Consider the following 24,592-nt stretch of genomic DNA (forward strand, 5'->3'; position numbering starts at 1 on the left):
TGCAGGGGTTATTCATAATACAGTGTGGGGTACTTTTTGGAACCAATTCTAGTTGCTTCAGGGTATTTCTAAATTGAAATCCAGGAATAAAGTGTTTATAAATAGTAAGCATTAAAAAAAAATAATGCTTTCATCCCAGGCACTTCCTTCTGTAGTCTTAATGGCTTCCCTTGCAACTGTTAACTCTTTTGGCTAGTTAGTTGGTTAACTAGTTGAGTTAAGTTGGTGGTGCTCAACCCTATCATACCCAACACTCTGTTTTATAATGAAATTTTTAACCCCATTTATAATCCTTACATGAAATTCATAAATAACAAAACCTACATATGCAAAATTTCAACTATAAATATAATGCCTTAACAGTGATTAAAAGAGAAATAAAAAGAACGTAATTGGTAATGATAGACTAACCATTTTAATGTGTAAGTGCTGTGGTAGTATTGCAATAGAAGAAATAATAAAATCGACAGACATTTCTGCCTGATGTTGATTCACTGCAAGGTAACATATAGAGTAGTATATGATATACAATATATGTAAGAGCGATCTAGACTGATTCAGATGTGCCGCATTGATGACTCAAAGATCGTGAACAGCATCATGGACAATGCTATCATTTTCCAAACTTACGAAAACTCTTGGTAAAATTTCTAACGATGTATCATCTCCCCTCGGTGTACATGGTAGTTATGCAATGGAAGAATGTGTCATACGTTAAAACAGTACAAGCTGCTTTGTGCTTCTATGTAAACGGAGTTCGCATCTTGGCTCAGGTTTTCACCTATGTAAATGTGTAGCGAGACGTACAGTAGTTTGCAGGACATATGGAAATGCCTTGTTGCGCAGAGCTGTCCTAGGCACTGTGCTCTTCTAGCCTATCTAGCCCTGCCCTCTAAAAGCCAGCCACGTCCTCCAAGCAAGTGTTATTGAAGAGCAACCATGAATGTCCCCAAATGCACTCTCCTGGGTGATAGCACCCACACAGATACAAGGTTGGTTCCCAGCCCCCAGATCATGATTATGTCAATTTATTCTGCTGACTCTTACTGGTTCTTGAAAACCAAAGGATTTTCTACAGGAAAATCCTTAATTCTTGGGTCAGTTTTGAGACTGAGTTCCATGGGAACAAGGGCTCAGTTTAGGACATACAGTATCTAGTACCCAACACAATCCCAGGCTTCACTAAGCCTAGCTCAAATGAGTCAATATTTTTTGGTTTAGACATTCGGGTTAGTCAACAGATATCTACTGTTTAAGTGAAATAGTTGTTACTTTCAAGTACAGGTGTAGTTAAGAGTTATTTAAAAACACCATTTCAATTGTTTCTGCTTGAATGAATTACATAAAAATGTCCGAAAACATCTGGAACCCGTCAAAGACCCAGGACTGTTATGTCATTTTGAGTAGGGAAGGGGCACAGTTTGAGGACCCTGTGTGAGCTGTGTCTTTGGCCTAAGAGGTTTGCTTAATCTTCACAGTGGTCTGGAGGCAGCTGTTATTAACCCTTTTTTTTTTTTTTTTTTTTTACCAAAGAGGAAATTAAACTCAACAAGGCAAATAAGCTTCCCACAGCAAGCGAGTGGGTCAACAGCAGAACAAGGTTTGAACCCAGAACTGTCGGATTCCAGAGGTTTTCGTCTTTCCCAAGAAATCATGCTGCTCCTCTTTTTTAAAGTGAGGCAGAGCTAAGTGTCTGTCTGTCCCGTCTACATCAGAAGGGCCATGAATTACAGCTACATGAGGTCCACCTGAACATAATTTTGCTCTCTGTGTACTTGTGTTTGTCATGTCAATTATAGCTCACTTTCCTAGTGGTTTGGTGACTTTGACATTGATCCTGCTCTCAGTCTGGTTTCAGCATTCAGGATCTTGTGTGAGCTCTCACCAACGGGAGTGTGGAGAGCAGGGATGAGGTCCTCTCTGTTTCTGGGTCTCCAGGAACCAGCACAGTGCCTCTTGCACAAAGCAGATGTTCCAAGGGTATTTGTGGAGTTGATTGTAATTGAATGATTTTTCTCCTTTTAGGCCTTGGCCTTACACAATATTTCAGCGGGGCTTTGACCTGGTTTTGGGAGAACAGCCTTCTGATAAAATATTCAGGTAAGTGGCTGTCGAGGGACTTGCTTATGTATGTCTACAAGCCCCGTCCATGTCCCACTTCCCAGTGAACTTTCTCTCCTAGAGACAAAGTATAACCGGAGAACCACGTTTAGCAGTTCTGCTCTCCTCGTACCAAGAGCACTGGCCCCACACTCTTGCCTGGTGACACCGTGAAGAAGTTGGAGAGCAGACAACTCTGGGTCCTGGTTTCCTTCCTTGCCTGCTCTGTGAATCCTGGTAATCTACTTAACCCCTTGAAGCCTCCAGTTTCGGCATTTGCTAAGTGGGGCTACGTCACATGCCTGGTTCTATTCCTATGCGGAATATATGAGATCATGCAGGGAAAGCCCCTGGCACCGAAATTGGCACAGAGCAGGCAATTAATGTCAGTTTCTGCTTCTCCATTTTGCATCTAATTTGCACCTTTTTCATCAAATCTTGCTCAAAATGAATTTGTCCCACCCCTGCCGCCTCCTTTTCTCAGCTCTACTTCATTATTATCTTCTTCTCTCTACCACCCTCCTAATCAAATTGGAGGTGTCTGCTCCCTCCCAAATTTCTGCCAACACACCTGGAATAGCACAGGCTGGAAAAGTTGACAAGCAGAGGAAGGATCCGGATGCCGCCACGAACTATTGGATTTTTCACAAAGTTTTGTTCATGCCAGGCTTTAGTTGGAACACGTTTATTGCCAGACTAAGGTCTTATCATCCATTTATTCTTTCAATCTACCCATCACTCAAGGAACGTGGGGCTCAATGTGCTTCCGCTGACTACCGGCCAAGTGCCGAGATTGCACGTGATACAGGTCCCTGTGCGTGCATGCCCCCAGGGAGAGGAAGTCAGCCGTCCAGTGGGGTTGAGGGTGGGGAGGGGTCAGGGGGCAGGGCGGGTCTGATGTCAATGCCTGCATTAAGCTAGCTCGAAGCCCTAAGGCAGAAATGGGGAGCAGTGTGGGACAGATGGAAAACTTGTTCCCTTTTCCCCACTCTCCTATAATGTGCCGAGTCTCATGTATTCACTCCTCCCTTTCCAGACCCTTCCCCAGACCCTCCCTGTCAGCCAGTCCTGGCCTAGGTGTTCCCTTTGCTCCTACATTTGCCCCCTAGAGCCAGCTCCTGTGGTCCAGCTTCTCCTGACCCTCCTCCCTGCTTGCTCCAGACGGACCCGGTTTGGCCCCTGCAGTGTTCTCTGAGGGCGAGCTCTGTGCAAGAGCACAGATATACAGAATCGCTTCCTCTCAAGGCCTCCCCTTGCCTTCTTCCCTCCTGAGTGTCTCTCTAAGGGGAGGCGGGGTCACCTTGATGGCCTTGGCCCCAGGCTGCTTTGGAAGACTTGTGCTATACAAGATGTCAGCTATATTCCATACACTGTGAGTTGGGCATTTCAACTTTCCAACGATGAACTATCATTTGGCTGACTTTTTTCTCTCTCTCTCTCCACTGCTGGTCTGTGAGGACCTTCAAAGGGTGATAAAGATAAGGCAGATGGAGAGCCTTGTGGAGTTTGGCTGATTAATGTGGATAAGTTTCCTCTCCCCTAAAAGTCAGAAACTAGCACTTTGAAAAACAGGGGCCTTAATGAAATTGCTGTTAGAGCAGAACCTGCCCACAAACTGTGTTTCCATCCCCACAAGCACCATTTATTCTTTTCAAGTTTGTTAGCTGCCAACTGGATGTGATACCCAGGTACCACCGAAGGGTCAGTTGCATGGCTTGACCCTTTCAGTCAACGATTTCAGGGAGTCAGTGGGGTAATCAATCATGTTGCTCCCTAATGTGACAATAACTAGTCTCTCCGACAAACACCATGGGTCGTGATTTACCTGTGACAGGTATTAGGAACTTTAATCGAAACCACTCTGGGATCTGAGTAAACCGACTGCTAGTGGCTATTCTGGAAAATTCTCTGACCTGGTCGGTGACCGTAATCTCTTAAAGAAGCTAAGGACTATTTACTTGTCGTTCTGCTCACCTCTGATTTAGTGTCCTGATGAATTCCAAGCCACTGCACATTTCTGACATTTGAGTCTTTCCGCTGGTGAATGTCAGTGTACAAGTGTGTATTATATGCTGCTCTTCTCCCTTGGAACCTTCCGTTCTTAGTCACATCTGTTCCCTACCTGATCCACTTCCCAGCAACTTGAACATTTCCTATTCGGGACTGAATATATACTCTTCTCCTAATATAAACACTACCCATTTTCATGGTCTAGACCACTCCAAGAAACTGGTTTAGATGCTGTAGATTGACCAAACAAATATGGCCGACATAGTCCCTGACCTTAGGAAGTTTACAGTCTCATCCAAGAATTGTTCTCCAACCCTGGTCCTCTAGGAGAATCCCAGTGGGCTTCAGAAATGACCAGTGATCTCACCTGGCACAAACGAATTAACTGAAAAGTTCTGAGACATGGGGCCGGCCCATGAGTGTTCTTTCAAAGCCCCATGGTAATTCTGATCTCTACCCAGGACTGAGAAGCGCCGCTCTCAATTTTCTCCAATCCACAATGACTTTTCCCCTTCCAATACCTGTAATGTACAGTCTGTAATATTTAATTGTCAATTATTTTATCTCATGTTTATTTTTGTTTGCCTATTTATTTCCCCAGTGAATGCCTGTCTTCCTGAGGGGAAGGGTAGTACCCTGTACAGCTTTCAATATTTAACATCAACACACGACTGGGAACACAGTAGATCTCCAACAAGTATCTGTTTTTGATCCTCTCAGGCGTTTCTTAAGGACTTGAAACCAAATTAATAAAAGACCTTGATACCCAACCTCACCTTGGTAATCTGCAATCCCAAAGAAACTGGGAAGGGCCCAGGCTAGACTCAAAGACTTCTCAGCAAACCCCGTGTATCCCAGAGATGCCCTTTCCGTTGTGGCTAGGATCATGCCATTCCACTAGATCCTCTAGTGAAAGGGCTGCTGCAGACCAGATTTCTCTCTCAGAGACCGTCCTTTCCACATGTGTACCTGTGTCACTGGGAACAACATCTCATCCTGGACTGGCCTGCTCTAGGGAGGAGTGGAGATGCCAGGCCAAGAGCTCTTCCTCTAGTTCCTCACATTCTCTTTGATGCCAAGCTGCAGTGAGCACACGGGCTTATTCCATCCAGTGCTCTCCGGCAAGTGCTGGCCTCTGAGCAGAAGTTTTAAGCTGGTTCAACAGTGTCGTGTGCACGACTCAGGCTACAGCTGAGCCATCAGGTGCGGTGGTCACTACCAGCTGTCACGAGAGAAGGCCCAACTTGGGAAAGCATTCCAGATGCTCTCCCAATTTCTCTTTGGTGGTTTTTTGAAATCATTCCTGCCAAATCTGTATGAATGAGGGGCAGATGAGATTTCAGGACACAGCTTTTTCTCTGACAGTTTATTCTATATTTGGTTTTTGGAGTTACTCAGTAAATTTTGCAAAGAAAAGAAAACTTTAGAATTTCATAGGCATGAGCCAGTATGGGCTGGAAAGCTGCTGGGAGCCCTACTTGAGTATCACAAACCCCCATCTTTCCCACTTACAGAGAGGTGACCTTGGGGAGGTTGCTGAGATCCTTACAAAATTAGTTGACTAATCCATAAAATGGAGCCAAGTGGCTGACCTCAGAGGACTCTTGTGGGGATAAATGGGGCAGCTCTGCAGAGCACCTGTCATGTTGAGAGAAAGTTTTCAAGTGAGGCTGGTCTCAGTCACACCTGACTGCTTCCTCTGTGTGTTTCACCCTGACCCCACCAGCGACTGAAGAGCTCACTGTTTCTCCTTGTGAACGTGGCCCAGGGTTGTGTCTCAGAAACCACTGGGCACTTTTTGAGTCGCTCACAGTGTGAAACCGATTTCCTTCTCGACCATTAAATCCATTCAAACCCAGAGATTAACCCATGTTCTGCTCTAAATGAAGGATAATCTTACCATCACTTCTACCTTTAAATTCAAAAATGAAGATTATATTCTTCTGTAGCGCGTGCAAACTAGAGAACATAACTAAATCTCCTTATTGATCAGTCAATAAATATTTATGGTGTGACCCCCACGTTGGACCCAAAATTCATGTTAAGCAGTGGGAAAACAAAGATGCCATCCAAGAGAACACATTCTTCTGAGGGGTGACAGACCCCTCAGGTGTCTGAGGTGGGCATAGGTGGGCCCAATTCAATATATCAAAAAACTGTGCCCAATTCAAAAGGTGGGCACAATTCAACATCTCCGGCGCAGCCCAGGGCCACGTGTGCGCACAAAGGAGCGTCCCTTGGCTCAGCTTGAGGTTGAGCCTGAAGATCCTGGAGGGCTTTCTGGAAGGGGTGAGAATTTTAACTGTGTCTTTTTTTTTTAATTTTTTAATTTATTTTCAGCATAACAGTAATCATTATTTTTTCACCACACCCAGTGCTCCATGCAATCTGTGCCCTCTCTAATATCCACCACCTGGTTCCCCCAACTGCCCACCCCCCGCCACTTCAAAACCCTCAGATTGTTTTTCAGAGTCCATAGTCTCTCATAATTCACCTCCCCTTCCAATTTCCCCCAACTCCCTTCTCCTCTCTAACTCCCCATGTCCTCCATGCTATTTGTTATGCTCCACAAATAAGTGAAACCATATGATAATTGACTCTCTCTGCTTGACTGATTTCACTCAGCACTATCTCTTCCAGTCCCGTCCATGTTGCTACAAAAGTTGGGTATTCATCCTTTCTGATGGAGGCATAATACTTCTTCATGTACATGGACAACATCTTCCTTATCCATTCGTCCGTTGAAGGGTATCTTGGTTCTTTCCACAGTTTGGTGACCGTGGCCACTGCTGCTATAAACATTGGGGTACAGATGGCCTTTCTTTTCACGACATCTGTATCTTTGGGGTAAATACCCAGGAGTGCAATTGCAGGGTCATAGGGAAGTTCTATTTTTAATTTCTTGAGGAATCTCCACACTGTTCTCCAAAGAGGATGCACCAACTTGCAATCCCACCAACAGTGTAAGAGGGTTCCCCTTTCTCCACATCCCTTCCAACACATGTTGTTTCCTGTTTTGTTAATTTTGGCCATTCTAACTGGTGTAAGGTGATATCTCAATGTGGTTTTAATTTGAATCTCCCTGATGGCTAGTGATGGTGAACATTTTTTCATGTGTTTGAGAGCCATTTGTATGTCTTCATTGGAGAAGTGTCTGTTCATATCTTCTGCCCATTTTTTTATATGACTGTCTGTTTTGTGTGTGTTGAGTTTGAGGAGTTCATTATAGATCCTGGATATCAACCTTTTGTCTGTACTGTCATTTGCAAATATCTTCGCCCATTCCGTGGATTGCCTCTTTGTTTTGTTGACTGTTTCCTTTGCTGTGCAGAAGCTTTTGATTTTGATGAAGTCCCAAAAGTTTATTTTTGCTTTTCTTTCCTTTGCCTTTGGAGATATATCTTGAAAGAAGTTTCTGTGGCTGATATCGAAGAGATTACTGCCTATGTTCTCCTCTAGGATTCTGATGGATTCCTGTCTCACGTTGATGTCTTTTATCCATTTTGAGTTTATCTTTGTGTACGGTGTAAGAGAATGGTCGAGTTTCATTCTTCTACATATAGCTGTCCAGTTTTCCCAGCACCATTTATTGAAGAGACCGTCTTTTTTAACTGTGTCTTAAAATGACTGGCATCCAGCAAAGAAGAAAGGGAAACAAATTCAGAATGGATTATCAAGAGCAAAAGCCAAGAGGTGAGAAAACGAAGGTGACTTAAGGAAGGAACTATAGTCAGCTTGCCCCGTAGAAGCATGAAGTATGAGGCAGGGTTTGGTGTAAGGAGAAGCTGAGGAAGTGCTCGGGAGTGGCATCTTTGGAGATGTAAACTTCCCTCTGTGGGTCTTAGAGGTATTGAGCGGTTTTAGCTGGAGAAAAAGGTGGTTTCCTCTTCCTTTCAAATTGTTGCTGCACACAGAGGTAGGGAAAGCTGAAATGGCAGGACATGGGAACATTTAGGAAACGCCTGAAATGACCAGCTACAGATATGTATTGGAGATCTCCTGTGTTCCCAGTTGTGTGTTAGATGTTAAATATTTAAAGCCATAAATGGAGGGACATGGGACTCTCTTCCAAAAGGAAAATTAACCATCAGAAATTTGCTAGAAATGCCAACTGTTTCCTAGAATCTGTTTCATAAATTATAAGCTACAGGTCCCAGATTTGTTGCTCTGCATCTGTGCAAACTTATAATTTTATAACCAAAATAGAAAACAAAAATTCACCTCTGTGTCCAAATAAACAAATAGACTGCTTCCTCCTGGTACCATTCAAACTTGCGTATGTTCTCACGGAAACAGTAGGTTATTTGTAATATCAGTGGTGCCCTCAGCCCAACCAGCCTATTGTAACGTTGCCCTCAAGAATGTCCATTCCGAACCGCTTTGTCAGCACAACTGCTCACGTGTTGTTGCCTTCGACCCACTTCCTTCCTGAGGTGCAAATTCTGGGCACTTTGGGGCAATCACATGCCCTGAATTGGCTCCTTAATCTTGCCAGGTGAGGGAGTGTGTGTGTGTGTGTGTGTGTGTGTGAGAGAGAGAGAGAGAAAGGGCTTCAGTTTCGGCAGGTGTCCTCTTCTGTCCCTTACTGATGGGCCTCCCTCACCTGGTACAGAAGCCCCCCTGCATCCCTGCACAGACCTAGCCCCAGCTATCGCCTTCTGTCCCCAGGGGTGGGAAGAATTGGGGGCTTCCTTCAGAGCAAAGAGGCCTCGCTGAAATTTCAGCGTTGCTTAATACGGAGATTTTCCCTGCAGGTCAGAAAAGTAGGGGGCCATCTCCCAAATCCGGGCCATCGCCCACTTGCTCAGTGGTTTTGCCTCTCCCCTGAGCACCTGCCCTCTCTTCTTTCAGCCGTGCTAGCTCCTAGGGCTGTCATTCAGGGAGTGGGTGAAAATCTCACGAGCCTTGGTCATGGGTATCTCTGCGGCCAGCATTCCAGAGCGCTACATTTCTCATAAAAGATCTCATGCCCTCCGTCTGGTTTCCTAGCCTCTCCGGCAGCCCCAGGGAGTGGAGAAGGGAGTGGGTGGGTTAAGGGGGAGATAAGAGCAGGATTCTGAAGTGGTACTCGGTGACCAGCATGCTGATGAAGCCAGGGCCGGGTTCTTTTTAATTGTACGCATTCTTCAATTGTTCCTCCCTCCACATTAAAGTTGGAAGGGGCCGCAGACTGCCTCAGCCTTGTGATATCCCACCCACACTGGCTTTTATCCCACAGACTATTTTTGACTGTGAACACAGAGTATGTGAATGCCTTTGAAATAGAATGAATGAATAAATAAACAAATAATCTTTCATGGTTTCTTGAAGCTCTTCCTTGAAATGCTGATTGATTCTTTTATTCCTTTTAGCCCCTATTATAAGAATTAAGAAAAAAAAAAAACCCCACAACCTCCCGTGTCTCTGGAGGTTTACTTGCTCTTAGCTGAGAGTGTGGGTAGGAGTGCAGAGAATACATCCAGGCTTGTTCTGTTCATCCTCTTCTCTCCCCGGGGCTGCTGGCTTCGGTTGTTTATGTATGCATCATACAATAACCAGAAGATGGGAGCTCCCCACCCCCTTTCCCTTGGTGGGGTTTCTCCAGGCGCAGAGAGAAGCCATCACTACCATGGTGAGTGTGCCATTCGAGGAATGGGGATGGTGGGAGGCCCGCCTGTCTCTTCAATTCAAATGCTTCCGATTATATCTGATTTACGATTGAGGAAGCCCAGCTTCCTATCTGAAAGAAACTGGAATTAGATTTCTTAGGGTTTGTTAAAAACCACCTCCACGGGTGAGACCGTGCCATCAACAACTCCCCCAGCGGGCTGGGCAGGTACACAAGAGTAGGCCTCGGGGCCTCCCTCGGAATCAGTTGTCTTGTCCATGGAATGGTGGTCAGCATCTTTTTCTGCAGAGGCGGCAAGGGCTCAGCAGGGAGCCCGTGACAGAAGAAGGCCAGGTCCTCCGACAGGGTGCCGGTCCCCCAGCCGTAACCCCCTGGTGTTGGGTTTCGCTGCAGATTCACCTACACCCTCGGGGAGGGCATGTGGCTGCCCTTGAGCAAGAGCTTTGTGATCCCGCCCGCTGAACTGGCCATTAACCCTTCCGCAAAGTGTAAGACGGACATGACCGTGATGGAGGACGCTGTGGAGGTCAGGTGCGTCTGGGCCCCGGGGTGCCGAGGCCGCATGTGGCGTGGGGGTGTGAGTGAGGAACCACCTGAAGGCCCAAGGAGCTCGGGAAGGAATCACAATGAGCTCAAAGGGGAAGTTGGCAGGCTGCCTTCAGATTCCTAGTTCGCCGTGCCAGGATCTACTCTATCTGGGTCAATATCGCACACCCCAAGGCTCCTGCTTTGGGAGAGGACATAAAATAAGAGTTTGTAAGCACTTCCCACATCCCCTAAGGACTGACAGGCAATAAAATGTTAATTTCCTTGCCCAAGTTTAGACCTCCTTCTTTGACCAGGCATTACAGCCTTGGCTCATTTCCCAGATATGGAGAATGTCCATAATTTGTTAGTTCAAGGCTCAGAGTGTGGCTGATCTTTACTTCTTGGGAGCGAGAGCGAGACGTGACGCGGTGGACTAGACAGGAACTTGGAATGTGATGCTACTTGTTGCGCCTGAAGTTCCCTTGACTCCTTCCCCCTCCCCTCCGTGTCTCCCCACAGAGAGGAGCTGATGACCTCGTCCTCCTTTGACAGCCTGGAGGTTCTGCTGGATTCCTTTGGGCCAGTGCGCGACTGCAGCAAGGATAACGGGGGCTGCAGTAAGAACTTCCGCTGCATCTCAGACCGCAAGCTGGACTCCACGGGCTGCGTGGTACGTCCGCCCCATCGGTGGGGGTGGGGGTGGGGTGGGGAGATGGTGGGGGGGGGGGGAGCACAGGGTGAGACATCATGCCGATACACAGATGGAGATACACTGTGAATAAAAGAGAAGGAACCTCGCTGGCTCAGTCGGTAGAGCGTGCCCCTTTGATCTCGGGGTCGTGAGTTCGAGCCCCATATTGGGTGTAGAGGTTATTTAAAAATAAAATCTCTAGAAAGAGAGAGAGAAAGTAAAAAAATGATCCCTCTCTGGTTGTCACTACTGTCTAATCTAAATTACAAATTTTTTCAGGGCTCCTGGGTGGCTCAGTCGGTTAAGTGGCTGACTTGTTATCGGCTCAGGGCATGATCTCAGGGTTGTGATCAGCCCTCTGCACTGGGCATGGAGCCTGTTGAAGATTCTCTCTCTCTCTCTCTCCCTCTCTCTCCTCCTCTGCCCCTCTCCCCACCTCCCTCCCTAAAATAAATAGGTAGATAGATAGATAGATAGATAGAAAATAAGGGGCCCCAGGTGGCTCAGTTGGTTAAGCCTCTGCCTTCGGCTCAGGTCATGATCTCGGGGTCCTGGGATCGAGCCCCTGGTCTGGCTCCCTGCTCAGCTAGGAGTCTGCTTCTCCCTCCCCGCCCCTCCCCCTACTTTTGGGCATGCTCCCCCGCCCCCAGTAAATAAATAAAATCGTAATAAATAAATAAACAAATATGAATTTTTTCTTAACAGAGATGAGAAGTTAATCACCAGTCAGTTAATCAAGAAATATTTTTGGAGCACCTATTGCATGTCCTGTCACTATCCTAGGGAGATTTTATGAATTATATAACAGGATTCTTTGTTTCCAGCGTTGCAGTCTCATTGGTGAGGCATGCCCCCGAACAATTCAAGAAGTAATTAACTGCTGAGTAGTATGACACGGACTCTGATAGGAATTCGACTGTATTGCCTGCAACAGGGAATTCTACCTTTGGGTCGAGTCACTGTAGTAGGAGATTTGGGGGAGAAACCTACCTAAGGCCAGAATGATGGAGAAGGAAGGTACGCCAGGAATGGAGGAGAAAAATAAAAATATGTCTCCTTTGAGACCCTGTCCATGAACTCTGACTTGCCGAAGGTGGTTTTCTACTTTGTTATCAGCTATGGGAACTTCGGCTTCGTGTAAGCTATGTGATGCTAGGACCTAGGACGGCCAATTAGTTGAGAGTATGCTAAGGTCGCTCCTGCACCATGGATGAGGAGTGACCAAACCCCTCAGGTTAAGGGAGACAGGAGCAGATGACGTCATCAGCTGCCCGTGCCTTTCTGTTGGCAAGTTTTGTGTCCCTCAACACCGTGGTCTGTCACCAGCCCTCCCTTCTTTTAAGGGCAGAATGATGCAGTCCTCACAGAGAGGCGAGGACAAAGAAGGAAGGCAGCAAACCCAGACATCAAGTGGGCATAAAGGAGGTGGTTCATTGAGACGCGTGGTTCTGCAGTGTTTCTGGGGGAAGGGCCATGAGCCTCCTCCCGTTTCCCGGTGTGACAGCTGTGCTCTGGTACGGGGACCCCGAGCAAGGCAAGCTGTGAGGAGGCTGGGCCAGTTTGTCTTTCACACACCCCCTTCCCGGTCTCTGAGCACCTGCTCCGTCCCTGGAGCTGTGCTCCATCAAAGATGGATGAGTGCCTGGGGTCTGGGGCGGGGAGGACTCTCTCAGCCTCCCCAGAGGCTGCTGCCGACAGGAGCTTGATTTATCTGAGGAAGGAAGGAAAGTGAAGGAAAGAATAGACAGAGTGCGGAGGGGCAGGTAGGCGGAGACCTGGCTGGTCCATCAAAGGAAGGGAAACAGAACAGAGGACCATCAGGAAAGGACAAAGAAAAAGATTCTGTAGGTTCTGTCTTCCCGAAGCAGCCAGGAGGTAAGGTGAGGTCCCACAGCGCTCCCCTCCCTTTGGCCGGTCCACTTTCAGATGTCTTAAACAAGTAGCTTCCCGACCGCGTCCCTCAGGAGACAATTTCACTGGCTAATGGAGCCTCCAGCTGAGACACATTTTACCCCTCCTGTTCATCCTGCATCTCTTCATTCAGATATCAACCTTTCATTCCTCGCTACTCTCTCGGGTCATTCCGAGTACTGAAACACTGCGTGTGCACATGCGTGGATGCCGCCCCCGCATCCCGACCGGTCCTGGATGAATTTGAACATGCTCACGCCTTCAAAGGCTCTCTGTGTCCTCCCTCCTCCCTATGCCATTCCAAAGCCCCGGAGGGTAGCCTGTCAAGTGCCTTCTGTCGGTGATCCTAGCCCCTTTTCCTTGGCATGTCGCCTTGCTGGCATATTTTTGTACTTTTAGCGCTGTAATCTGTGAGACAGAGCGAGCAGGAATAGTTCCTATGAATATGCATTTGCAATAAAGCCGCTGTGTTTTAGAATTGGAGCCGCTGCAGAACGTCACCCAGCTAGACCGGTGCTTGGGGTTAGCATAACACTGTGAGGTCACTGGTCCACAGTGGCGGCTGGAGGAAGGAGGGGACCATTCAGCTGATTCTTTCTCCTTGACCATAAAGCCTGTGATTCCTGAGACAGGAGGACTGATAGTGGAGAGCTGATGTGCTACGTCCTCACCCTTGGGGTCATCTTGAGAAGCAGATCGGGTGCCTCACGCTGAGCTAAGCGGGACAGGACAGTCCCAGAGCCCTGCTGCATTAGCACAGCAGCAGTCCCAGGTCCTCTGGAGGTGGACCAGGGACAGCCAAGGACCTGGCACCAAACTGGTGTCTGGGAAAATTGGGCTACGGTGGAAACCCTGATCTTCAGTTATTTCTCTGGGTGCTGAACTGAAAACCTTCTCAGGAAAGGTGTATTTTCATTAAAGGAGAAAGAAATGCGAACTCAGAACCCCCTGGCCTTTAAGGAACCTGGGAAAGCAGCAGAGGTGTGGGACAAGAGGAAGCACCTGTGTGTTTTCTGGATTGGACGCCAGCCAGATAGGTGGTGAGCCCTGGCCGCTCAATCTTCATTCTTTCTAGGAAGGCAAGACACGTTTCTCAGTTATGCATGGACTCCCACAGGGTTAATTGCTACCCAGTTAATTGCCCTATTGTTTATGTTGTCTCTGAGGACAGGAAACAAATGCCCGTGAAAGGCACAGACCTGTAGAAGCCACCGTCACTCTGTCCCAAAGCAGATCACTTTCTCAGAGCAGGGATTGTTGAAAATTTGGGGGGGGGGGTTTGCAGGGCAGAGGTCAGCCGCCCACGGCTGCTAACTTGGGTCTTGCTTCTACCCATTGTCCTTACTGTGCCAGGATGGGAGTAGGAGGCCCTCCCTGGAGAGCGCAAAAGCAGGAGTTCTGCATTCTGTGAAGTTCCCTATGGTCCTGCAGAGTTTCCGTGTTAGTGTCCTGTTGCTGCTGTAACAAATGACCATGGGTTTTTCATGGCTTCGGACAATGCTCATGTATTACCTTAAAGCTCTGTGGGTGAGACTCCAACACGGGTCTCACTGGGCTAAAATCACGTGTTGGGGTAGAGGTGGGGGTGGGGGGGCATTATTCCTTTCCGGAGGCTCCAGGGAAGAATCCATTGCCTTGTCTTTTCTAGCTTCTAGAGTCTGCCCTCAGGTTTTGGCTCATGGTAACCTGGCATCTTTAAAGCCAGCTCCATTGCATTTTTCTGGCCATTCTTCTGTGGTGTATGCTCTCTGATCTTCTACTCCCCTCATCCACTTTTAAGGACTCTTGTAATGACGTTGGGTCCCCCTGGAAAATCCAGGATAATCTCGCCATCTCAACCTGACTTGCCAAGCCCCTTCTGTCATGTAAGGTGACATGTTCATGGGCTCCCGAGGTCATACTGCTGACATCCTTGGGGACCACAAGTGGGAGATGGCAGAGGGGTTGGAACAGATTGGTAGGCAGGACGCTAGTCCCCACTCCCAGCTTGAACCAGGACACCCTCCTTCTCATTAAGCCTATACCTGTTGAGGTTTAAGTTAAAACTTAGAAAGTTCAAAAGTTATTTCCAATGCTATCAAATAATGGAAAGCCCATGCTCTGTTGCTCCTTCCTTGTCTTCACACTCATCCTGAAAGTGGCCAAAAGTTGCCTCTGCTTTGTGCGCTCTCTGTGTGCGCTTAGGTGAGCAGACCGTGGCCTTGGAAGGCAAGAGGTTGGCTGTCCCGCTTTCTCATGTAATGAACACGTGACCTTTCCTGCCAGAGCATTACGCTCTAATGAGCTTTGAATTACCCAGTGACCCTGCTGCCCTTCTGTCCACATGCTGTCCACAACGGTTTCCCATGAAATGTGTCATTTCACCCCTACTGGAGCGCATATGTGCAGAGACTGTTAGAGAAGACCGTATCTCTTTCTCTCTGTAGGCCAGTAAGCAGAAGCATATGCCTCAGAGGCATTCAGAGAAATGGGGGCAGGAAACTGAAACATAAATTTAATTTAATCAAACTTTCCCCTTGGGAAGCTTGTGTGTCAGAGCCCATCAGAAAGTCAGGGAAGTCATTATTTGTAGCAGGGATATCACCATGTAGTGAAAGGGAGCTTGTTTTGTGTAAGTGTTGTGGTTGACTGTCTTAACGAATCATCCTGGTGAGGCAAGTCTGGCTCAGCTGCAGGAAGGTGTCCGTCTTCTTCCAGGAACCCCAAACATGCTCATTGTCCATTACTCATATTCATCTGCCAATAGGGTGTCCACCTTGTAATCTAGAACAGAAGGGTGTGTGTCTCAGGCTTAGTGAGATTTGACTAGACTCCCAAGTAATCAATCAACCCAAAATCATTGGTAGCAAAAGAAGGGTGAGACAGTGAAGAAAAGGAGTTGAATGGGGGGAAATTATTTTAATCTCATTAGCCAATGATGCCTTAGCCCAGTAATAAGTCAAGAAGCCATGAGCATCTCATGAAAGATGATTAACCTTGTGTATTTTAGGGGTCAGTAAAATATGAGCTCATTTATTAGACCTTCCTGATGGGGGAGGGTTGTTGCCATAAGTGGAGTGTTCTTTTTAAGCCTGTAGTTTATAAAGGCTCTGGGACTGTGAAATGTAACCTATTCGAAGAGGGGTTAATGTATGACCTTGGGGCTCAATCTTGAGCAAACCGTTCTCTTTTAAGGAACAAGTAAAGAGATTATCCACAAGCCAGGAGATGAGAATGGCCAACATTTGCAAAGAGAAAATGCCAGCTCCTCCTGGAGATAGGATTTCTCTCCTGACAACTGGTCTCTGGCTGCAAATACTTCTAAGAAGAAGGCATGGTTTGGAGCCTGTGGTTTTCTTTGTATTTAGATTCAGGTTTTGAGGAGGCCAGAATGTGAACACAACAGTACAAGGAACATGTAGGCGAAAACAAAAACAAACCTACACTGTGGGAAGCTTGACTGATCAGACCTCTTGGAGAATGGGTGTACTAGTTGAACCAGGGTTGAGAAGAAAACTATTTTTCGGTTTCAGCCTTCTTTTTCCTGGAAATCTTTCAAAAATATTTTTCTCTGAACTGCAGACCAAGTAAGTTATAGTGCAGTGAAGATAATTTGTCTTTTTTAGTGATTAAGGATCTTGTCTTCAGGGTCATCACTCTGGACATTTAGAGTGTTTTTGCCTTATAAATATATGCACTCCTAATATTGTGTGTGTATGTGTGCGTGTGTGTGCGTGTGTGCGTGTGTGCGCGTGAGAGAGAGAAAGAGAGAGAGGGAGAGAGAGGGAGAGACATGGGGGAGTGAGAGAGACACAGAAAGAAAGAAAGAGAAATCGAGAATATTAGGCTAACCTACAAATCCATAATTGATCCCAGAATGTACTTGGAGCTGCTCAAAACAATCAAACAACCAGTCTACAGGATTGCTTTACCTGTTGGCGTGTTGAATGGACTCTATTTCTTTAAGGATTCCAGTGAATTCACCTTTTCTCACATTTGAGAAGCAGCAAAGCAGAGGAGGAGGGACAGACATGAGTTTTGGGGTCCAAGAGATCTAGGTCTGAAATCAGATTCTGCCATTTCCCACCTCTGTGACCTTAAACCAGTTATTACTTAATCTAAGTTTATTCCTCTGTAAAATGAGGTGAAAAAGTCCATCTGTACCTTTGCCAGGGACAATAACACACATAGATTGTCCCGCACATAGAATGGCTTTGTTCCTGACAGTGGTTATAATGATTCTAGCTTTGCTTGTAAGAACAACCACCCAATCAATCAACCAATCAGTCAATAAAGTGTCTTGGGCAAGGCCGCTAACCCTTTTCTTCCCAGATCTCTTAAGAGAGTGTAAATGCCAGGTAGTCCAATTTGGCATAGCAGTGGGCATCTACACATCAGAGCCAGGCAAGAGGCAGCTATGCCAAGCTTTGGAATTCAGGAACAAAGCCCGCTTGGGTTTTATTTGGTGAAGTCTTTGTCAGAAGTCATGCTTGATGGAGCATTGTGGGAAAAAAGCAGGTGGCTAGAAAGATGGGCGCCCCTGCTGGGACGCTGGCCAAGGCCAGGGTTGAAACCACATGAGGTAGGAGGACTGGCGTTGTCTCTACTTTGATGGCTTTTCTCAAGCTTTATAGAAGGGAAGAAAGAAAAACAACTCGTGGCAACCAGGGCAGCCCATTTAATTCCAATCAAACTTCCACTTCTGTGCCTGGGCAGCCGCACAGTGGTGAAGCCAGCTCCCTTCTGGTAGCACATCTGGCTGACCAGCTGGATGGCCAAGGAAGTGGATGGGTGGGGGCGGTAACAAAACGTGGGGGGCCAGCCTCCGCCACCTCATTTGCTTGTTTATCATCATCTGGAACATCTGGGTTTGCACCGCAGGGGGCAGCCCTTGGAAGTGCCTTTATATGCCCTCACCTTCCAGCCTTCCAGCTGGCTTCCTGCAGAGGAAGGGGACAGAGCAGCCTGGGAGGCTGGCGGGCCCACAGAGGGGCCATTTGTTTGGGAAATTGCAGAATTAGTGTCATCAAGCAGTGCACATCCTGCTGTGATCTTGGGGGGAGGGGAGGTAGCTTTTCTGGGGCACACCTGTGGCAGCTCCAGGCTACTGGAGTCAAGACGCTTGGCAGTTGGGAGAAACAGCCAGGCTGTGGAGTGGGGGAGGGGGGGAAGGAGGAGAGGGGGGAGAAGAGGGGGAGGGACACCCAGTTCCACCAAGTCATGAATGTTGTTTTTGGTTTGGTTTTGGTTTGGGTAGGGGGAGTTAATTAGCTGACAGTGTGTGGATAGAGCATAGTCATTAAAAGCACGTCAGACCTAGACAGACCCCCAGCTCTGCCCCATACTAGCTGCTTGATGCTGGGCAAGTCACTAGCCCTCTTACAGCCTGTGTAGAAGGACCCGTGGTAGCACAGATGTAAGGGTCCACTGACCAGACAGAAGAATCAAGAAGGCAAAGAATATCCTATGACTGACTTGGTGGGACTCCAGTGCAGTGAATTCATGCAGTAATTGGCAGCGTTAGTGGTTCCCACAGTTATTAAATGAGGCTAATACAGGGTGCTGTTCGCGTGATGCCCAGCTCCTACTAAGTGCTCAGTGAACAGTGCTCAGTGAACAGTGGCTGTCACGTGAGAGGTTGATCGTGATGTAAGCTAGTGATGGGACACAGCCAGCCTGCCAGGTTTTGGGTGTGGTCCTGTTGTGATCAGCAGGGGACTCCCACAAAGTTATGTTTTCTGGGGCCACTGTTGCTTTATATCACTTGGGGCTGAGCATACCCCGTACTGTAAGGGATGTTGCAAAGGCTGAAGGAGTAGGATGGATGAGTTCGATGCAGGGCAGGATGGGGCTGTAGGAGTGGTTCCCCCGTTCACCAAGTCCCTTTGTCTTCCCTGGATTCTTTTCTGACATCTCTTCCTGGATCATCCTTGCTGGCACTCCTGGGTAGTTTACTGAGGACATAGCAATGCAGAGAAACAAATCCTTTCACAATAAGAGTGTCCAGGACACTGGGATAAACCCAAACCCAAACACAGCACCCATGGATGCTCATTTAGCAGATGCCTTTATCTTGCATCTTCCGTGGGGAGTCCTCGAGGTCATGAGTATGGGGAGGCCATGAGTATGGCCACTTCTACCAGGAAAGCAGGCAAACCCCCACCTCAGGTCATAGAGGAAGTCTTCCTCCTTCTAGCTGGAAGCCCTGGCTCTGTCCATTCCCGAACCCTGTTGGCTATCTAGTACCAGTGTTGGCAACGTGTTTGAGGTTAAAAGAAAAGTCCTATTAATATTAAGTGCAAACAGCAACACTCCCTCCCCCTACTCCAAAGAAGTCTCTGTTCATGCTATTCAATTCTGGCCCACCACCTCCACCCAATTGGGAAGCCAGCACACCTCCCTCTGTCTTGCTGTGACTTTCCCTTCCAGCCTGTTTGGAGGCAGTGGCTTTAATGCAAATGCATGTGCTCTGTGCCCCGAGAGAAGCGAGATGTCAAAAAGGTCACTTTTCAAGGGAGTCCAGCATACTGGGAAATTTGTGCATTAGTAGTCAATGTTAATGGTTTCAAGGCTGAGTGCTAAAAATAGGTGTCAGTGGTTACGGTTCCCCGAGAACCCAGTCCCTTGATTCACCTCCCTGCGTGGATGCTTTTTGATTGTGCCAGTGCCCGTCCGGACTGAGCCCCATGAAGGACAGCTCTGGCTGCTATGACCGCCACATTGGGGTGGACTGCTCAGATGGCTTCAATGGCGGCTGTGAGCAGCTGTGTCTCCAGCAGATGGCGCCCTTCCCGGATGACCCCACCTTGTACAACATCCTCATGTTCTGTGGGTGAGTTGAGCTGCCCATGAGGCCAACCAGCTTTCTGGGATGATGAACATTCAGTGTTAAAACCACAAGAGGAAATCTAAAAGAACCAGTCATCCTAAGCCAACCCTGAGGCTCTGAGGAAAGATCCTGTGGGGCTGGAAGAGCCCCACTTTTAAAATCAGAGTTGGGGGGACCTACAGGGAAAGGCTAGCCCCATCCCTGTGGGGGAGGAACTTGACCACAGTCATTGCCTGCATACACCAGAACTTTCCAGGCTGTTCTGTGGAACTATATTATTTTGTCTTGTGATGACAGGATTCCGTGGTGCAAAGACTCACAGAAGGATTGTATAAAAACTAATTAATTATTAAGGAAGGGGAGGGGGAAATCTTTGGAGGAGTGGAAACATCATTGAATTCTACCCCTGAGCCTTGAGGAGCACCCTCCCACAGACATGCTAATTCTTCGGTGCAGTTCCTCTACAGGGGGATTAAGTAGCTCCCTCAAGACTGGGAGCTGGTAAGTGGAAAGATTAGGATTAGAATTCAGGCACTCTCTGGTTTTTTAAAAAAAATCTGTGAGTCCCTCAAAATTTAAAAAAAAAAAAAATCTGTGAGTCCCTCAAAATTTAAATTTATACCTCTGACTGGAATTCTATTTAAAGACCATTTCATGTTATATTTACAAAGTAAATAGCAGTTTGGCTCATCCTTATACTCTCATAGTTTGCTCGTCTGTCCTTCCCTCCCCTTTCCTTCTGCTCTCTCCCACTCCTTCCGTGCCTCCGTTCCCCCACTCTGTCTTCCTGCCTCTCAGGGAAGGCACACACTTTATGCTCTACACCATTTCAGCCCCTGGGCAGCACAGATCAATGACGTGCAGTTCTCGCCCTCAAGGATCTCCTACTCTAAGAGGCTTGCAATGAAAATCCATGTTTATAATAATACAGTTCTGCTACTTTAGCTCTGTCGCTAAAATCCAGTGCCTACCCAATAATCATGACAAGAAAATTGAGTGGAGGGGTAATGTTATTTTACTGTATCTCATGGTATTTTATTTCTTTTCAGTTGGCAGTTTTTACCTTCAGTTTCTTATAAGATCCCAGTCCATTAATGAAAGCTTGATCTAAATTTGAACATCTCTGTGATGTTACCATGGTTGACTCACTTCAATTAATAGAGATAAATTCCTAAATTCTTTCTTTAACATACATCTGAGCACCTGGTCTGTGCAGAGAATCGAGTTGGGTGTTAGATACAGGAGAGACCGCAGGATACGAGCCTGTCCTCTGCCCTCAAAGGAGTTTACAGTGGGACACGTGCAGGAAGAGCAAGAAGAAGATGGGTGTGGGCAGTGTGGAAGGGGGGTGCGGTCAGGACGCTCAGGAGGGACTGAGAGGGAATCAGCCAGCTTCACAGCTCTTTCCAGAAACAGTAAGTTTGGCTCCAGGAAGGAGCCACTTCACTCTCTCCTTCCAGACTGAGGCTGGTGTCACAGAGTCCTTTGTGGGTCTCACATGACATCTGTGGTCTGCACACATTAGGTAGGTTCCTCACTGGACTTTCTTTCTTATTTCAGTTGGAATTCAGTATGAGTGGGAATTTAGCACCCTCCAAGCCACTGTAGATAGCCTGCCAAAAGAGTTCCCTCCCGATTTTATGTAAAGCCGAAAGCACTTGCACTTATAAATTCAAGAGTTCTAGTCACGCCTGTTAACACAAATATGTAACTGGTTAATGGGGAATACAAATAGTTGAAGTTTCGGGAACATGCACCTCATTTGTCCCTCTGCTGGTAATGACAATAGGATTCGATGAGTATTTGCTGTTTGCGGGGAACGCTGTGAGTTCCCTAAGTTCATGGTCTCACGGGAGCTTCTCAACAACTCTGCAAAGCAGCCCCCCCGCCACCTTTTACAGATGTGGAAACTGAAACTCAGCAAGTTTCATCAGCTGACCCGAGGTCCCCCAGTAAAGGGCAACATCACTGCTTCTCACCACTTTACACTATGATTATTTATTTGTTCCTTCTTATAGAAGAGAGGTCTTTATCTTGTTACAACAATTACCGTGGATAGTAATAAACGATGTGTTTTAATGTCACAAGTATCTATAAATTCTAAATCTGGTATAGTTTAAGGAGAGACCCACATGAAATTAATATGCTTTTTAAATGACAGGTTTCTCAAAGTAGTTCTTGAACTAACAAATTATATTCTTCTCAATATAACTACAGATAAGGTCCAATTAATGACTTACGGGTCATCGAGCCATGTTTACCAACATCAGCATTGCTCTTCCATTAGAGTAACTGTACATGCATAATGGGGAGGGACGCCAAGGAGGTGTTCACACAGCGTGCCCTTGTGTCGGTTTAGTTCAGGAAGGCTATTCTGAATGGAGGGGGAGTTAAAATGGGAAGATCTTGTTCTTGGATATACTCAAACAGAACGCAGAAGATGATCAATCTTTCTAATTTCGTAGTTCACTTGTCATAGGACAGGATTAGAAGGTTATTAATTTCTTAAGCACAGTGTCATTCCTCTTACTGCCTAATTACCCTCAAAACAAATGCATAGATGGTCCTGGAGAAAGGTTCTAGGATATCTCAGATTTTAATGTGGGAACTCACTTAGAAGCTTACCTCCAGTGACTCTTACCCTGACTTATCTAGGAGAGGAGTCACTTATAGGAGGAAGCCCTCAAGGCCTCAAAGCACTTACCTGCAGAGGAAAGATCAGAGGCTCTGTACGGTCACATAATGGAAGGGGACTCAGTTTGCAGGCTTAAGAAGCTGAGTTCTAAAGGGGCCAAAATCAAACTGGGATACTTACGATCTCTATACCCAACACTCTACCAGAGGTGTTTCTTCCCAATCTGCTGGGTTGAGTTGACTGCATAGCTCATTGATGGAACAACTTTTTATCTTGAGTTTCCTACCGTGTTAGGTGCATCGAGGATTACAAGCTCGGTGTGGATGGTCGCTCTTGCCAACTCATCACGGAGACCTGCCCGGAGGGAGGAGACTGTGGAGAAAGTAGGGAGGTTCCCATGAACCAGACCCTCTTTGGGGAGATGTTCTTTGGTTACAACAACCATTCCAAGGAAGTGGCTGCAGGACAAGTGCTGAAAGGAACATTCAGGTGAATTTTGTGTCTGTGGAACTGGTTACTCAGGGCAACTGATGGATCTTCTACCCTGAAGAGCTTTAAAGTCAGCTTTGCAGCTTGGAGCAAGGTGAACAGGATCCTAAAAGTACAGGTTGTGTTCTCTCCCATGGGCTTCTTCTCTTTCCAGAACCCAGGAACCATGCTTCCTCTGGGTGAACAGCAGAGTGTTCAATACATTTCTCTCTTGCCCAGGTGGGGACTGCAAGATTTTCCATGGAAGCCACGAGAGAGATTCTGTTTTGCCCCGAGTGGAAAAATCAGGGTGTGAGTCAGTCTAGAATAGCAGCCCTCAAGTATGGCCCATGGATCCTGGGCATCCCTGAGATCCTTTCGGAGGATTTTCAAGGTCCGGCCTTTTCCAACCACAGAGAGGCTGGGCTTTCTTCATTCACATCGACTCAAACAATATCTTGCAATAAGTTGCATGCAGAGGTGAGAATCCAGCTCAGCTATCTTTTAGTAAGTCAGATAGTTTTAAAAATTGCAAAAAAATCTAAAAACATTCTTATCATTTTTCATAATTAGTTCAGATCTAATAGGGTGATTATTGACATTTTTAGATGGACTAATATGTATTTCTAAAATTTCTCATTGAATTTCTAATATGGTAAATATGGACAGATAGAATCCATACAAACAATAGCTACTTGGAGGTTCATTTATTTTTAAAACTACAAAGGGATCCTGAGAACAAAATGTTCGGAGCCATTGACTCAGAGTATTTCTTGGAAATTCTCCATTTGATCCCTGTTCCTATTCCCTCTTAGGCTATTAGAGTACATCTTCCTCAGAACTCATGCTTTCCAGGAGATAATGATGACAGAGAGGAAAAGGAGAAGGAAGAGATGTCATAATACAGGCCAGCAATTGATAGCAAGCTAGGCCTGAACTCCTATGAGTAAACCCATATTAACTACTCAAACCTGTTCCTATTTTTTTTTTTTAAACGTATAATGTATTATTTGCCCCAGGGGTACAGGTCTGTGATTCATCAGTCTTACACAATTCATGGCACTCACCATAGCACATACCTTCCCCAGTGTCCATAACCCAGTGACACTATTCCTCCCACCACCCCCACCCCCAGCAACCATACGTTTGTTTCCTGTGGTTTGTCTCCCTCCTGATCCCATCTTGTTTCATTTTTCCCTCCCTGTGCCCATGACATCCTGCCTTACCTCTCAAACCCTCATATCAAAAAGATCATGTGATAATTGTCTTTCTCTGATTGACTTATTTCACTCAGCATAATACCCTCTAGTTCCATCCACATTGTTGTAAGTGGCAAGATTTCATTTTTTGATAGCTGCATAGTATTCCATTGTATATATTTACTACATCTTCTTTATCCATTCATCTGTTGATGGATATCTAGGTTCTTTCCATAGTTTGGCTATTGTGGACATTGTTGCTATGAACATTCAGGTGCATGTATCCTTTGGATCACTACATTTTGTATCTTTAGGGTGAATACCCAGTAGTGCGATTGCTGGGTCATAGCAGAATTCTATTTTTAACTTTTTGAGGAACCTTCATGCTGTTTTCTAGAGTGGCTGGATCAGCTTTCATTCCCACCAACAGCATAGGAGGGTTCCCATTTCTCTGCATCCTCGCCAACATCTGTTGTTTCCTGACTTGTTAATTTTAGCCATTCTGACTGGTGTGAGGTGGTATCTCATTGTGGTTTTGATTAGTATTTCCCTGATCCCATGTGATGTTGAGCACTTTTTCATGTGTCTTTTGGCCATTTGGATGTTTTCTTTGCAGAAATGTCTGTTCATGTCC

General features: G+C 46.5%; 1 protein-coding gene across 3 annotated transcripts in view; it reads left to right on the forward strand.

Moving 5' to 3' along the window:
* The window catches only part of ASTN1 (astrotactin 1), a 317,783-nt gene that overhangs the window by 202,488 nt on the left and 90,703 nt on the right, over window positions 1-24,592 (forward strand). For all 3 annotated transcript variants that reach the window (XM_082702614.1, XM_082702612.1, XM_082702613.1), the window contains exons 9-13: window positions 2,026-2,100; window positions 10,112-10,249; window positions 10,766-10,916; window positions 19,493-19,659; window positions 22,586-22,780. In XM_082702614.1, coding sequence (XP_082558740.1) covers window positions 2,026-2,100; window positions 10,112-10,249; window positions 10,766-10,916; window positions 19,493-19,659; window positions 22,586-22,780 — 726 coding nt within the window. The remainder of the gene's footprint in view (window positions 1-2,025; window positions 2,101-10,111; window positions 10,250-10,765; window positions 10,917-19,492; window positions 19,660-22,585; window positions 22,781-24,592) is intronic.

Source organism: Mustela nivalis (genome assembly GCF_964662115.1).
Source record: "Mustela nivalis genome assembly, chromosome: 16".
Lineage (NCBI taxonomy): Eukaryota > Metazoa > Chordata > Mammalia > Carnivora > Mustelidae > Mustela > Mustela nivalis.